We start from the raw sequence: 17,271 nt of genomic DNA on the forward strand, positions 1-17,271 counted from the left end.
GCCGGCCGGCCTCGCCGTGAGGGGGCCCCCGGAGGATGCCGCTGGGCGGAGGCGGCGGGGGGCCGGCGGCGGCGGGGCCCCCCGGCGGGTCGCGCTCGCTGAGCCCCGCCGCGCTGTCCCGCAGCCTGTCCCGCCTGCGGCAGCACCGCGCCCGCTCGCGGGCCATGCTGGCCCTGGGGGTCACGCAGATGGCGCTCGGCTGCCTCATCGTGGCCGTCAGCTTCGCCGCCCTGGCGCTCACCACCTCGGCCCGCGTCCGCCACTCCTGCCCCTTCTGGGCCGGCTTCTCGGTGAGTCGTGAGGCGCGGTGAGGGGATGGGGGCGAAGCGCCGGGCCCGGCGGCAGCGCGGAGGGGGGGCTGCGAGCCCTCCGGCGGGCGAGGCGCCTTCCCCCTACCCCGGCACCGGCGGGTCCGAAATTGTCGCGGCTGTGAGGCGGGGGGGGGCTCGGCGGGAGCTGCCTTGGCGGCACGGAGCAGTCCGCAGCTGGCCGCCCCCCGGCCCTTCCTGAGGGCAGGAGCCGTCGGGCCGGGGCTGGCGGCGTGCTCCCGGCCGGGCCGGTGCGGCTCGGTGCCGGTGTCCGGCCCCGGGGAGCCCGGCAGGTGCGGGCTGCTGGCGGGACGCTGCTCGGGAAAGTTCCTGTCACAAAGGGGTGGCGAAGACACGGGCGTTTTGTGAGGGGGCAGGTGACCCCCTGTGAGCTTCTGGTGAAGGGTTACCTAGTGTAACGTGAACGCTTAATTGGTCTTAAGTACGTCTTTTCAGTTCTTGTACCAGGCTGGAGTGTTTTCAGCTTTTCGAGCACTCATTAGAAACCCGAAGTGTTAGATAAGTGTTTTGGGTTATGCGCTTCGAAGCATGTGGCAGAAATGGTGCAATTTCAGAAATATCTACTTAATATGTTCGATGCAGCACGTTACTTTTTTTTTTTTTTTTTTTTTTTTTTTTTTTTTTTTTGCCCGAGGAATTTCTAAGCAGAAGAATAGCTTTGGTTTTATTATGTAGATATTTTTCTCGGTTTCTCTATGATTTTCTGTAATCTTGAGAAGAAACACCAGTTCTTACTAGTAGCCTTGATATCGTAGTTACCGCATTCTTCTGGGTTGGGATTTCTGCAAGCAGCTATCATCGCGATGAGGTGTGAATTAAGGATCTGATTTTTACATATTAATGTGCTAATAAAACAGCAGAGCTGAGGTAGATTGGGTTTCTTATCTTGAAAGACCCAGCTGGAACGTACACAACTGATGGTGTGTTCCAGCAAGCACAGCTTATTCAATACTAGTTTATTTTCCCTTGATTGCGTAATGTTTGTGAAAAGAGACTTCTGGGGGGTATCAGTATGCTGTGAGGTACATTGTTTTTCATCTTCCAATTTTGGATACCTTCTGCTTTTCTCTTTGCTATATAACCTATAGAAAAGCATGTTTTCCAATCTGACTTCATGACTGTTATTTGCTCAGCAAAAATAACGGAGAAGAAAGCCATGATTCATGGATGCATGTGGTGGGAATTGGTGGAAGGCACAAAAAGTAAGGGCAAGCAGTGGAAGACTGCTGGAAAGCCTTATTTCCTTAATTGAAAACTTACCCTTTTTATATACAATTCTGCCTTACAGATTAAATTATCAGATAGTGAGAATACTTTTCTCCTAGCCACTTTTTTTCTCTCAGTCCCAAGCGGTAAGGTAATAATACAGTTGTTTTAAAATATGGTGTGCCCCAAGGAACCTTTGGAGGCTTATTCATTTATACATCATTTTCTAAAAGCCTTCTGAGGTATTTAGTGAGTTCGACAAAAATTAACTGTGGTAACGCTTACGAATGAAGAATATCACTGTAGAAGAGTGGAGGTGTTAGGTACCCTCTGGAAAATACAGTTAGAGAAATAGCTAAGGATGAGGTAAGTAACTCGAGAGAGCAGTAAATACTAATATAAAAGTCCTTTTCCTGTTTGCCTGTTGCCAGGCATAAATATTCACTCCCTTCAAACTGCTTTTATTTTTCCTGTTAGAAATAAATAATTGAGTTGTTTGATGGTCAAGCAGCAATCTTAAACCCTTTCTGGAGGTGTGTGTGACACACTGTTGTTTTTACTCATTAGAAATGTACATCATGCTGTTGGGTAGGCAACGTGGGCTTGATAAATGCCTGTGTTGGGCTTGCATGGACTTGCCTTTAGTAATCTCAACAGCAAGGTATTTTCTCTAGGTTATTGATCGTTATTAATTTGTCTTGGTGTTCTTGATTTGTGCATCACAACAATAATATATGATGGGGGAAAAAAAAAAGATTTAATGACACCGTTAAAACCTGTTGCTAGGTGCCTGTTAAACCTGTGGTGTTGGCGTATGAGAGGAGATGATGAGCGTTGTTAATCACAAGGAATAAGAAACTTGGGCTACGTTCTACATACGTTCTCTGGAGTTCCTGGTGAGGCAGGGCTTTGAAACAGTATTTTTCTGGATGAAAACGTTGTTCCATATCCAAGTGTAAACAACAGCACATTGGACAGCTGAAAAGAGAAACAATTAACAAGAAGGCAAGAGTTTCTTTCTCTGTTCTTTGAACTATTCACAGTAAAATGGCTACTGGTAAGCTCCTGGGGACTCTTGGGCCAGGATAAACGTTGAGATTTCTTATCTTCAGTGCACGGGAAAGCAGCAAATCCACGGAAGCCAGCAATATTTATTTCAGGAGGCAAATCAGCTTTTTTTGCTTCTGAGTATGTTGTATAGCCGTGTGGAACAGTTAGAGTTTGCTATGAAAGTCTGGAAGAGATAAGTAGCTTAGATGAAGTGGGAATTTTCAAGGTCAATTATCCAGTCATTTGTAGCTGCTGAACTTAGTGCATCTCGATTTTAGTTGTATGTTGCAAGTTATTGAAGAAATGAGTTGTGAATTATCATGCTTAATTGGCTATTCTTTTTCAGTTCTCTGCTCGCTCCTGTGCCTTTTTGAATCAAAGGACAAAAGAGATAATAGGGCTCCATAAAGGATGAGCTGTCTGAAAATAGGGATAACAATTTCAGTAGCGTATTTATATAAAAGTAAAGCTGAGAATTCTATTTGCACTTCCCTCTCCCAAAACTTCCTTTTTTTCTAACTTAACTCTGTATAAATATGGTATACTTCTTAAACAAAAAGCCCTGAAGTTGTTGGAGTTGCCATACAGTGCATCAAAGGGTTAAACTTGTTCTTGTGTGTAAGTGGCATTTGCATGTAGAAATAAGGTTAATCATGTTTCTTTAGTCTGTGTGATGGTTTTGAGTTTTGAAAAATGTGATGTATTGGAGAACTAAATTATGGTAAACTAGAAACACTGCTCTGAATTACTGGAACATCACTTGTGATGAGACGTTTTTAGATGGACTGATTTAAAAACTTAGAACATTTTAACAAATTCAGGGTTGATTTTTACTGTATCTAGAGAAAAATTAGAAACTTTTTATTGTAAGTGCCTCCAGTCACATGTATTTTTTTGCTTGGAGGAGGTGAACAGAATGGTAACTTCTGGAGTTCCGGTTTTTACGACACTTGGATTTAAACACATAGTTGAAGCTATAGCTACAAGCTTGAACTTAATGTCTAATTTATAAAACAAAAGTATACAAGTTTGCCTTTGGTTTTGAGTATGAACTTCCCTCCTTCCTAATGCCATCATCATGTGTAATGTAGTAAGCAAGTAGTATCCTCATTGTACCATGTTAATCCTGTCACCTATCGAGAGTCTGTCTCAACAAAACGATATTAACGTGAGGATATAATTTGTTTACGAGTTTGGTTTTGTTACCGTTTGTAGCAGAAAGGAGCGTGGCTGGGTCTGAGGATTTCAGATAAGCCTTCGTTGTTGGGTGAGGTAAAAACAGGTGCTTTTAAACTGAATGTGTTTTATCCAGAGATGCTGAGGGATAATGAACATGTAGCTTCAACGTCACGTTCACTCTTAACAGAAAAAAACCTTTTTACTTATCTGAATTCATTATTTTCACTTTTTTTAAAAAAGATTTTTGTACTTGGCCTCCTATAAAAAGACTACCTTTTAGTTAAAAGAAAAGTCAGAATTAAAGGTATTATTTTGGCATTGATAGTACACAGCCAATGGTCAGAGTAACTTTATCAATGACAAACGCAATACTTATGCCCCCGTTATGCACTGCACTGATCGTTGTTCTAGCATCAAAGTTAAATTGAATGGTTTTCTTCTGTTACAGCAGTGAAAGCATTTGTTGGTCAACTACTGAAGTATGAAGTTTTCAGATTCTGACTCTGTAAACAACCATCAAGAACATTCTAAGACACACTCTTTAAACTAGTGCTTTGAACACCTGGGCAGCATGCTGCTTTGTTATGCTGAAAATAATGCTGGTAGAAAGTGGCTTTATTGTATACTGAAAGTAGCGGCCCTTCAAACAAACTTCATCTCTTCAGCTTTCCAGGGGCTAATTCCAATACCTTTCTGAATTTGGGAAAAATCAGATTATAAAAATGAAATGCAGCTATATAGCTAGGTGAGTAGCGTTTATGGGATGTGAGGGGTGAAGAAAGCAAAGGCTCTGCGTTTGTGTCTGTGTGAAGGGAACTGAACCTGACTCACACTTCGCAGGTGATCCTGACTGCCAAGCTACTGCCTTAACTCTTTGCATTTTCCCCGTGGTGAAAGGCCACTTAAGTATTCTGTGGGAAGCTTCAATTTTGATGTTTGTTATCGTAAAGCCAAAATACATTTAGTAAACTCCTAATGAAAATGTGGGATCGCCACATGAAAAGTAACTGTTTCCACTTGCTTGCTTCTACAGAAGTGCTGGCAGCTGAGAACGGATTTAGTTTCTGAAAGGTTGTATCTTGTAAACGATAAGAATCAGGAATATGCATTGGTCAGCTTCTCGCTTAACCCAAATGGATGCCTCTGTACTCCTTTCTGCCTTCACAATTACTTTCTGAAAGAGCAATATTAACTCAAAATGTTAGATTAGATTTTTTTTTGTTTTGTTTTACAGTAGTTTCTAATAGATACTCTTTCATGTGAAATACGTCTTAATTACAAGTCAAGAACAAAAGGGGGCGTCAAAGAAGAGTATTTCTCAGAGTTGTAGCCGCAAATATCTGGTTATAAAGGATGCTTGAAAAAAGTTGTTTTGGGGATTGCGTGGTTATTTAAATGCATCTGAATGGTATAAATTATTTTCGTGCTTTCAATAACATTTTAAAAGTAGAACAAACTATAAAGCACAATAAAAATGAAAAAATGCCTATAAAATAACAAGCTCATGCCCATGAGTCCATGTTATCATTGTGTGCATGTAGGAGTTTTCTGAAAGCTGTATCACATGGTGTCTCTGACACCTCTACGCCACTGCTACCACAGAGCCTGCTGCATGGTACCTGGAGAGAATAGTGGGGACTGGAGGAGAGGACAGGTGGGATGGCTGGTGCACTTCCTTTCCCAGATAACGTTGTGCAGGTTGGTTACAGTGTTGACATGTTTTTCTTGTTGCTTCTTAAGCAGGAAGGTTGGAAGTGTAGCAGGAATGGCTGTCCTTCCAGAAGGACATTAGTAATGTTGCTGTGGGAGGTAGGATTAAGATTTAATGTACAGGCTGAAGTCCTTCATATGCCCAGTCCTTCATGTTTGTTTTGGCAGAAGAGAATTTAACCTTTTAGAAGAGTACTTGGTAGCCATACCTCTTGCCTTATTTCAGTTTGTATAACAGGGATTAATCTGGGCCTATAGGAAGTCAGTTAAAAATTACTTCGTTTCCTTAAATCTTTTCCACCTTCCTCATGAAAGCAGGTAAGTCAGAGATTTGAAATGAAGCTTCACCATCAGACAGTATTTTGGGTTCCCATGAAATATCATTACAGCATGCAGTAACTAGCAACGATATTAAAAGTATTAGCATCTATTTCTGAAGTTCATGCTTATTCAGTAAATACGTTCTTGGCTATCAAAGTAGTATAAACAGTCGGTGCAGTTTTTCCTTTGAGCTCTTAAAGAATTCACTGTGATTTGACAGACTAACTCCTGTTAGTCTGTAATAATAGTATGTAATAATTGTCCTTTGAATCAAAAGGAACCTTTACTGTAAAAGCAGTAGTGACAGTCAAACAATAAAAGTTTATACAGATGATAAGTAAAATCAACATCAAAATGCCATTTTGATGTCTACCAAAGACCATGTTCTCATGTTCCTTAACCTACATTGTGTGCTTATCTTCCTTCACCTAACTTAATGTGAAGAAAATGTCTGAAAGCCTAAATATTGATCCAGCTATTAGGAAAAGAAATCCCCAGTGACAATGCCTGTCAGTTCTAGATGAGGATTGTATACAGTGTTCCATCATATCCTTCATTTGTTTGTGAATGTAAGGTAATTGGAACAAGGGAGCAAAACCATTTTCTAACATTGAACCTTAGAAGCAGTACTTTTTTGCTTATGGAACTCGTATTCAGCACTAGATGCACTGTAGATGTCCTTCTACTTGACAGTTCCCTCTCATGTCCTGACAGTTTAAAAGCTTCCCTTACAGAATGAATTGTTTGAGGTTAACTTGACATTTTCTCTGGATCAGCTGTTTTGGTTCCAAAAGTACACAAGTAATTATCTTGAATTGTCCGGTTAATTAACCAATTCTGAAAATCAAAGATAAGTAGTAATGGGCAAAAGAGGAGTCAGACTGAGAAAGGCAGTTACTTTTCCATCTCTAATGTTCCTGTAAGAAATGATATTCTTATCTGGGGGGGGATGGGGTGGTTATTTTTTTGCTTTTCTGACAACTTCTTCCCTTCATCCACAACTGTTAGGATTTACATAACATCCATGAAAATAGGTCTGCGAAGACTGGAGTTTTCCCATCTAAAAATGTCTACATCTGGTTGAATCTAGAGGTCCTGGAAAATAGGAATTACTTGGATTTTTTTGTTTATAGCTAGCAACAGTATGAGAGTCCCTAAACAATGTATTTCTTTGCACCCACTGTACTGTAATCAGAAAAAAGAATCTGATGCCGAATTGAATGCTGTACTAAAATGCAGTAATGGGCTATAGTCCAAATTAAAAAACAAAAAACAACAACAAAAAAAAACCAGCCCATTTAGGGCATTTTTTTAAGAATTTGGGCTCTAGCCCATTACTGTGTTTCAGTAGAAATTTGAGATATATATTTTAAATTTGAGACAGATTTTTAACTTATATTTCCATAATTTAGGGACATCTGGGAATACTTCTGGTATCTTGCTTCAGCATGTTAACAGTACAAGATTAAAGAATTTAAACCAGAGAATGCCTCCTTTGCCTGTACTAGAAGTGCTTCAGAATTAAGTATTTCAGACAAAAGTATTTTGGGCTGTTGTTGATGTAATCCTTCTCCAGAGTTTTAAGAAGGTAGATTGGACCAATATTAAGAGCATGTTTTTTTGCAAAAGGATTTTGGGTGAAATGGTATAGAAACACTGAAACTGTTTAAATTGTTTGGCAAGTAAGTTAACTCTTAAGCAAGCAGTCAGCTGACAAAAGCAGTCAGAAATACCAGCAGCATCCAACGAAGTCACCAGGTGCTGTAACCGTGAGCTCTTACCTGTTAGAAAGCAGATGTTCAACCATGCATCTTGTTTCCCTTGTATGATTTAAGAGCAACCAGACAGCGGTTCTGTCTTTTAAGAGTTATATCGACTCCTACTTTATAGGCAATCCTACAAGAAACAGAAGCAGATGGATGTGAAGTTCTGACTACCATCACACATTCCATAGAAAGTGCTAAAGGTGAATAAGATGTGGAAGTCTAATACTGAAAAAATAATATGATGCTTTGTGAAGTGTTCTGCTTCCAGGGAGCAGAATATTCAACAGTCACTGTAATTATATTTGTTAAATGCCCATGAGGAGACTGCAACTTAACAATAATGCACAATGATTAATATAATCAGTAGGCTCTTGTGGAAATAAGAGGTTTGGTGGTATAAATACATAAAATGATGCTTTGTATGAAGTGGTTTTTTATTTTTTTTCCTGGAGATCAGCCTGAAGAAGATGGATAGTGTATTTCTAATTTTACAAATGTAGTTTTGAAAAAAGGATGCCATGACTTCCTAATTAAACTACCAAGAAAAGAAAAGGTAGGCTTGTATACTAGAAAAGAGGGAGGGTCTCTAGCAGAAAACAACACCTGATGTAGCTGTTTTAGAAAGTGGATTTCTCAGAAGCAGTCATCAACTTTTTGATAATTTCAGTGCAAAACCATCCAATGTATTTTTAGTATTAAAATCAACATATTTGGTGTCTGTAAAAGGATGCTTATATCATTACCTGGGAGAAATATTTGCTCCCCCGGTTGCTATTTGAAATGCCTCAGGAATGGGAAGATGAGAATATGTACCTCCTCAGACGGGATCACACCTCCTTAGTCCCAGAAGTACTTCCTGAAGAAATGTGCTCCTTCTGTAATCTGTTCCTTCTGCATTTCAACATCTGACAAGTGGTGATCTGTTGTTTTACAAAGCTATAAATAGGCTGTACTGTTGGATAACAAGGTTGTTCAGATCATAGAATCATAGAATATTCCGAGTTGGAAGGGACCCATAAGGATCATCAAGTCCAGCTCCTGGCACCGTACATGTCTACCCAAAAGCTTAGACTGTGTGGCTCAGTGCACAGTCCAAACGTTTCTTAAATCCATACAGGCTTGGTGCAGTGACTACTTCACTGGGGAGCCTGTTCAGTGCGCAACCACCCTCTCAGTGAAGAGCCCCCTCCTGATGTCTAGTCTGAACTTCCCCTGGCTCAGTTTAACCCCGTTCCTGTGGGTCCTATCACTCGTGTTTATGCAGAATAGGTCACCCGCCTCTCCACTCCCCCTCGTGAGGAAGTTGTAGACCACGATGAGGTTCCCCCTCAGCCTCCTCTTCTCCAGGCTGAACAGGCCTAGTGACCTCAGCCGCTCTTCATTTTTTGGCTTTCTCGTCAATGACTGTAGCAGTCCCCGGTCCCTGTGTTGAGAAGCCAGGAGCAGCGCATTGCCTCTTTTCTCAGGTTGCCTGAGCTCCTAGATCTTGTCCTGTGCATGTATGCCTTTTGAAGTCATCTGTGGTATCTTTGCCTGTGGTTGTTGGCTTTTTGATCTGTTATGCTACTCTTCCTCAGATTAGCATCACATATGTTCTGACCAGTCTGGGCAGGTACTTTTTGAAGAAATTATTATTTGTTTTGATAGTCTGTTCCAGTTGTTAACTATCCCTGTTTTGAAAACCATTTACTTACTTCTTGAAGCTTCCCTTTGTACTATTAAAACCCATTACTTCTTCTTCTGTTCTCAGTGGACGTTGGAATATGGTTTATTACTTCACAACTTCCTGTCTACTTGAAGGCAGCTACTGAGTGTCCCTTCTGTCAGTAAATTAAACACCTGCAGTCTTTTTATCATTTTATGTAGATTTCTGATCCTTTCCATTGCTCTTCTCATTGTTTAGCTCCTTTAGTGAAAATGTTGATCAAAGAAAAATCTCGGTAGAATTTTACATGATAATTCTTAACCATTGCTTGCTATCAAATAGTCAAATATTTTTCATGCATAGTTTTTTACCAGTTGTATACTCAACACAAAGAAAAACAACCCCCCAGAGCATTAACCTTGTGACTGATCTTATCAAGGATTCTAGCTTAGTTACATGAGAGAGGCAAGAAACGGTAGACATGAAGTTTATTCTGCCAATAAGTGTTGACAAGAAGAATGGGATTCTTTAGATATCAGAATTGTCTTTTACCAATAGCTTTGTCTCCTTATGCATCAGCAGAGATAAAAGGCTGATGTGCGAGTGGCACACTTTTCTAAGGGCATAAAAATGATGTCCTAAATAAAGGTGAAATCAAGCCAGTGAAAAAGCAGTATAGAGAAATGCTTGCGATAACCAAACATTTTTGGCACTCTCTTCTCCAAGTTTTAAACAACTTGTTTGTTCAAGAGCACACTAGCGCTACGTGGGCTAGCAAGGTTACTTTTTAAAGTGTAAATGCAGGCTCACATTTGGAAGCTACAAATCACAAGTGTTGTCAGTGATGAAAGGACTGCTAATATAATATCATAGAAACTGCCAGAAGCTCGTAAGAATTTTTAAACAGCAATTGCATACTAAATAACATTACTGTCATAGGCTGTAACTTTAACCGTCCAAAATATATCTATACAAATTTGCTGATATTTTTTTTTTCCAGTTGCTAGCCTCAACTGGCCCACAGAAGCAGAATCTCCTTGTTTTTATCAAAGTTTTCATTTGATAAAAATCTAAATTAATGCATCAAGGATGGGGGAAAAGTACATGTAGATAGCATTAAACAGCTTATTGAGATTATAATTACATTACACCAAACCCAAACAAATGTAAATTAACAGCACAAGTGAAAGTAATATGAACTCTAAAAGAACAGTAAAAGCTAGTTTTTTCATGATGTGTATGTTGTTTGGTCATGGACACAAGCGGTATTACCCTTCATAGGCGCAGATGGTGAAATTTGAGATTTACTGGTATAAAAGGCATTTTGAGTGTTTTTTTTCTTTCTTTTTTTTTTTCCTCCTGTCTTCAGACCACTGGCCTGCGCGAATTAACCTGATGGTGTACAACTGTCTGGGCAGCAGCAGTAGCTTAGCAACACCAGCTAGTGCTGATGCCAAAGAACAGTCTTGGCTTTCGTCGTTTTTAAATGCCAGCTGGTCCTTCAATAGTCTTTCTATATTTAGAGATTCATTGATAGGCACATTTTGACTTCTAGGCCTAGGTTGGGTTTTACCTTCAAATTAGTTGGTAAAGAAACTGGGGAGACCAGAAGCCTTTAACAGTAGGCACCGATGTAAGACCTAGGATTTAGGAGAGGGGTGTTATAAGCATAAATCCCTAAGTGAATACTTGTGTACTCGGAGATAGGGAGTACAGAGAAACCTTCCTTGTGACGTTTTCACTGTAAGTGCACAAGCAGAACTGCTTACAGGTACTACAGGAGCAGTAAATTGCTTTCTGAGAATGGCAAGGTTTTCTGAGCGTAACTTCTAGTAATAGTGTCTGGAAAATCTGTGTGCGCATTCTTGAAATAAACAATTTTGAAAGGAAATGTGATATTACAAATACAGATACACATTCTGTATATGTAGGTAAAACATCAAGAATTGAATACATTTTTATGACAGAAAGCATAAAGTTGTAGAAATGTAGACGTGGAATGCATTTTAACAGCTCAGGTATACTGTCTTTACTGTGAGATCCATCTGTATCTCCAGCATCCCTCATGAGTTCAGTTTAGGTATTTCTAAATTTGTGGAATAAAGCAAACTTCGTAAACTGTTAGCGAAGTGCTGAAAGAGCTTAGCTATTTCTGTGCTAACAGCAATCTCATATGCTACCTATGCATATCCTAGTTTAGATCTTTGCAAGTTAAGCCTGAACTTTTGACTCAACCTTGGTGGACACAAAGTAAGCAATTCTTATTTTTCATAACCTACAAGAAAACTTCCTGATGTAAACAAAACCATGTCTGTCTAATGTTACTTATAAATCATATTTTCTAGATGTTCCAGTCCAAAGGTGGCATAACCTGGATTCTCTCTATAGTAGCTGGGCATATTTAATACAATCTGATGCCCAGGCTTGGGAGTTTTTTTGCTGAGGCTTCAAAATGATCAAGGGGCTGGAGCCCCTTTGCTCTGAAGACAGGCTGAGGAAGCTGGGGTCGTTCAGCCTGGAGAAGACTCCAGGGAGACCTTATAGTGGCCTTCAGTACCTATAGGGGGCTGCAGGAAAGCTGAGGAGGGACTCTGTCTCAGGGGGTGTAGCGAAGGGACATAGGGTAACAGCTTTAAACTAAAAGACGGAGATTTGGATTAGATATTAGGAAGAAATTCTTTACTTTGAGGTACTTCTCAGCAGCACCTGGTTGCTCTGGTCCTGTTGGCCCACACTACTTGTCAGTGTAAACACCATTCTTATGAGTATTGTGTTTTAGCAAGCTGTACTATACTGATCTCACATAGGTTTGCTTTTTTTTTCTTTTATTTAAAAAACAAGAACAAAAACCCTTAGCTGGTAGGTAGTCGTTTGGATGTTGTTTGTGACACTTTTTTGTGTTCTGTGAGTTTCCGTGGGCCCTGCTTCGAATGACTCACGTCAGTATTCTTGCTGTATTCTGACTCACATTTCTACCCTGGATTTGTTAATTGTATTAAATATCTGGTCATACCTGTCATATATGGAAAAAGCCAAGATGTTTTTAATAATAGTAATAATAATAAAAAAAAGGCTAGTGAGCTTTCATGGAAGGAACTTCCCTGTTATCTAACAGACTAGTATTTTCTCTTTGTGATGCTAGAAAAACCTTTCATGTCCCTTTTTAGTTTTAGCCAGTTTTGTATTTCTGGTTCAGTCCGTGCGTGAGCCTCTCCCAGCCCTCTAGGAGCTGTGCTGTCTGCCGCTCATTAGAGCTGCCCTCAGTAAAACGTGTAACAGCTGCCACTGGAAGGACTCCTGATAACAGGTAGGTGGGATGCTTCGTGGCTGCAGATTTGCTAGTTATGAATACTTGTATGTGTCTTCTGGTTCTGTTTTTTTTGTTGTTGTTCCTATGAGTAATTACTATACCTGTGCTTGGAGAAAAGGACTTTCTCTCCTCTTTGTATAATACTGCTAAATAACTTTATGAATTTGAAGCTGGAACTGTGCAACTCAACTCGTGTGTGACTTAACCTGTAGCAGAAAATGACTTTATTTAATATTTTTCTAGTCAAAAGCCCTTTGTTTTGATGTTAAAGGTATTTGGTGTGCAGTAGAGAATAAACTACAGCCTTTTGCTAAAGGATAAGCAGTATTACAAATGTGTGTATACATATATATTTGCATACACACTCGTTTGTGATTTTCAGGACACAGAAAAATGTAGGTTGAGATTTCAGAATGGGAGAATGAACAACGAAAGGAGATCATATAATTAAATCTTATTTTCTTAATCTGCTTGAAAAAATACTAGACTTTGGAGTAAATTGCAACTAAATTCAAAATTTGAAAAGTTAGTAGTTTTTCCTTTGGAAGGTGGAGGTGGGCTTGGTTGCTTATAAACTGACAAACTGTAACAGCATACAGAAAGACGGTTCACTTGCCTCTCTGAAGGATGACTAAATGCATGGAAAAAAAATACGTTTTTAGTTTTCAAACATTGACACTGAATTCTAATAAAGCACTAAATGTGATGTCCTGTACAGACTGACTCGTTAAAATGCTCGGTACAAAGGCTTAGCTATAGCTCAGGCTTTCTTTACTGTTAAAAGTATAGAAGTACTTCTTACACACTGCAAAGAAGTAAGGATTGGTGATCAATTAGAAAAAAATGGGTGTTGAGAGGTTGTGCATTTGGGGAACACTAAATCATGTAGGTGACTGTCTTCTGTGTAGGGAGAGCCGAAAGTATTAAAGAATGACAGTGACGTTGAAAGACCGAATCCTAGAGGTTTTTCTCAATTATTTGTACTTAAGTTAATGCTGCTTAGGTCTCAAGGATGGCTATATGGAGGCTGCTTTTGCCAGTGAAATGACAAAGCAGTGCAATAATGTTGGTAGGTAACCTATCTACAAGAGAACATGCTTGTTAAAAGGAAGTTGTCGTAGGGTGTTGGTAGCTTTTTAGGTGGATGCTTTTTAACTGTCCGATTTGAGGAATAAAACTTCCCTCGCTGACGAACTCTTGGAGGTCACGAGGTAGAAAAAGACTGGGTTTCTTTGGCTTACCCAAGTTGTAAATCAAGTAACTGAGCTTTTCAGTCCCAGCTCAAGTCATCCTGTTACTGCCTACAGGACTGCTGAATAGATGAGGAAATATTTAAGAACATTGCAAGCTGCTTTTCCTTTGAGTATTTGCCAGCCAGGAATGGTACATTTTGTCCTCCAGGCTGAAAGCTGCTAGGTAGGAAGTTAACTACCAAATCCAAAATGTGCGTGTCAAAATAGCAGTGCAGCAGGTCACAGGGTTTAGAAGCTGTACAATGCATGTGATAGCTGCAATGTCACAGTTCTTTATCACAAAGATTGATTTTCTGAGTATTTATAATCTTTGTTTCGGGAAGCAAGACTAACTTAAGCAGAGAGGAAAGCAACTCTGATATGGGAACACGAAATTAAGTGAGGATGGATTTCTTGTGCACAGGCAGTACCAGATACTGGCTTTTAGCTGCCTCTGTCATTTTTCAGCAAGACATTTTAAAGCAATTAACTTTTATATGAGTTTACAATCCGTGGGATAACAAGAAATCATGGATCCTGGAGCACAGTGCCTCGCATACTGAAACATGTGGGCCTGATTTGGCACCATGTGCCACCAGAATAATTTTTTTGTTGGAAGATGTCACTTTTTAAAACACATCTCTGGTGTCTGTGCCCCGCTGAAACTGGTGTGGCACCTTGTGAGTGGGCTCGGTGGTTTTTTTGACAGATGGAGTTGAATATTGGCATGCCAAAAAAAAAAAAAAAAAAGAATAGTTTGTAAATCCAGCCTAGGGGTAGCGGATCACAGAAGTGAAGGCTTCTGTTCCTTTCATTAAATTAATATTTTGGTACTGTCACTCAGGGATTGTTTTAATATGCCATCATTGATGTTATATTTTGAGCTTTCTGAAATGCTTTACAAACACCGTGTTATTCATCTGGTGCACAGTGTAAAGACTTCACAATGGAATTTAGGGGTGACAAAAGGGTTGTGGTATTCCAACATGGAATACCACATGAAGCAACTGAGATCAGGAGCAATACCAAGTTTGTTTACAACAGTCAAGTGATACTGAAGTCCTTTACAGGAGCATGGTTAGTGGCCTACCAACTAGACTTAGTCCATGACACGGAAGTCTTACAGTTGTATGCTGTTTTGCTTTTGATTTAGATGTAAACTGACACTAGTGTTCTGAAGACATATTCCTCATTTGTGTGGAGTTCTGCCATGGATTCTGTGGGAAACACCGCGCAGTAAAAACACAGCTGACTCTGTAGAATGTTCTAAGCAACATTTCCCAATGCAATCTCTTCAGTCTGCAAAGACTGGTAAGGTCTTAGATCTTGAAGCTCAGAAGCAGAAACTGACTTTGTAGAAGCAATGCGTTTGCTGCACGGCAGTTAATAGTTGGGCTTTATAAGGCAACTTGTGGAGAGGAAATAAAACCCTTTCTATTTCTAATTTTCTGTCTTTTATCTGCTAAATAATTGGTTTATGAGAACAAAGCTTTCATCTTGTGAGTTATCTGAAAAACAAAAGGAACTTTGGAGTGTTTATTAATCTGGGTGCATTGATAGGAATGATGCCTCAACGCATCTTGTAGGAAATACTTCTGAGTCAATCAGTGAAACCTCATTTTTTATGTAATGAGATATGATTTTCATTTCCTGAGGAAGCAAGGATGTAAGAATGTCTTTCGGAGTTGATTTCAGCATAAATACTATTATGTATCAGCTCCTTTGCTGGGTGGCTCAGCTCAATCCAGGAACAGAAACGTTTCCTTTACAAGGCAGCGTCCTGCGTTGTGCTTCCCGAGTCAGACTGAGAGGCCTGCTGTTGCTATGTGTCCAGGTCACTTTTTCACATCTTTGTTCACTGTTCTTGTTAGCTTGTTGAACTTCTTAAAAAAAATAATAGGAATAAAATTAAAATAAGAAAAATCTTCTACCGCATATAAAATTTCTGTAGAATCTGTTCCAAGAAGATCAAATTCTTTGTAGTCCAATGTGTAATCTGTAGCTTAACAGAAAATGTATCAGGGTTCTGACATTACAGTAGAGATCATCCCTGAAGGATCTGTTTTAAATCAATAACTGTGCTGCTCACTGTTCTCTTTCTGTCTCCTTTCAGAAGGAAAAAAAAAAATAATAATAATAATATTATGAATAACTTAAAAACTGCAGCTAACATAGTCTGTCGGTTATGTAGCGGATTCCTGCAGCAGTCTCTGGCTTTGCACGGTCACCCTGAATTCTCCCAGGTAGAAGCAGAGAGGACACGAGTGCCAGCAAATTACAGGAGCGTTGCTGATTATCTTAGCTGAAATTTAAATATCCTGTGATTGTAATTATAATTTATCATTTGATTGAGGTTCAGCTACTCTGTTTTTTTTTTATATTTTGGTACTTCTACAATATCTAATTTTCTATGTAGAAAAAGATTTTCAAAACAGAGGTCACCATAGTAAAAATTGAAATGAAAAATATAGCAAAAGGTCAGAATTGAGTGTTTTCAAATGGCGTTCTGGAGAATTGTGCCACAAAAATATGTATTGTCTTATACTTAGATCAATACATTTAAAAAGTATGTTATTTTTGCCTGTATTTTTCAGGTAAGTTTGTAAGCTAGAAAGAAAATATTTGAGGTCATCCAAGCAGGCATACCCTCTTTATGAGAGAGAAAATAGTAGCTACAGTTTGTGCACTGCCCTGCTTCTGAACCTTACATGCATTTATTTTATTTTATCAACTGATTTTTTGATTGTATCTGAGGAGGAAATTGGTTATTTTTGCAGTCAGTGTTTGGGTGTTGCAAGAAGAGAGTGAGAGGCTGTTGGGCACGGAGGAAAATGACTGCACGTGTTTCTGCATAGCACACCAGTGCTGCCCGTGTTTGTACACACACAGGTGTAGCTGGTATTGCAAGTGAATGTTAATGACAGCAATTTTTGCCTTAAAATGTGGAGTAGGCTTCAGTATTTTAACAGTTTAAAAAGAACAGCGAATGCGATGAAAGTAGTTATGGCTTAGACATGATGTTTACGGCGTGAGTACCAAAACGAGTGTTGTAAGAATTAAAAGCTGTAGGGATCTGAGTACTAAGCTGCAATAAGTGACCTGTTTATAAGTAAAAGGGAGGGTTGCTGCAGGGGTAGAGGCATTGTAGGAGCTGTGCTGGGCACTCAAGGCACTTGAAGCCTGAAGGTGATTATTCTGGCGTCAGAGGGGTCTCTTGAGGATGGAGTGGCAAACTCCATCCTCAGCAAATACGTAGCAAATACAGAAAGGTTAATGTTTGCTTTTTGACTTAACATTTGAGATGTTCTCTTTCATTTCTTGTCAGTGTCCTTTTCAACACAAAACATGTTAAAAACCATACCTTGAAGAAGTAGTTATAAAAATTTGTACAGTTGCTGATTAATTATACTTTTTTAAATAGTATTTTAAGATGTTTTTGGAGAATGGATAGGGTACTTGAGCCTGTGGCATGTTTGAAGGATTTTTATTTTATTTATTTTTTTAACAAACTGTCCTAAGAAGC

At 39.6% G+C, this 17,271-nt stretch overlaps 1 protein-coding gene across 8 annotated transcripts in view; it reads left to right on the top strand.

Annotated features, from left to right (window-relative positions):
• Window positions 1–6: 6 nt before the first annotated feature.
• Window positions 7–17,271, top strand: part of FAM189A1 (family with sequence similarity 189 member A1) — a 138,313-nt gene continuing 121,048 nt past the window's right edge. For all 8 annotated transcript variants that reach the window (XM_035335508.1, XM_035335509.1, XM_035335510.1 and 5 more), the window contains exon 1: window positions 7–290. In XM_035335508.1, coding sequence (XP_035191399.1) covers window positions 36–290 — 255 coding nt within the window. In that variant the 5' untranslated portion in view covers window positions 7–35. The remainder of the gene's footprint in view (window positions 291–17,271) is intronic.

Source organism: Oxyura jamaicensis, chromosome 10 (assembly GCF_011077185.1).
Source record: "Oxyura jamaicensis isolate SHBP4307 breed ruddy duck chromosome 10, BPBGC_Ojam_1.0, whole genome shotgun sequence".
Classification (NCBI taxonomy): Eukaryota; Metazoa; Chordata; class Aves; order Anseriformes; family Anatidae; genus Oxyura; species Oxyura jamaicensis.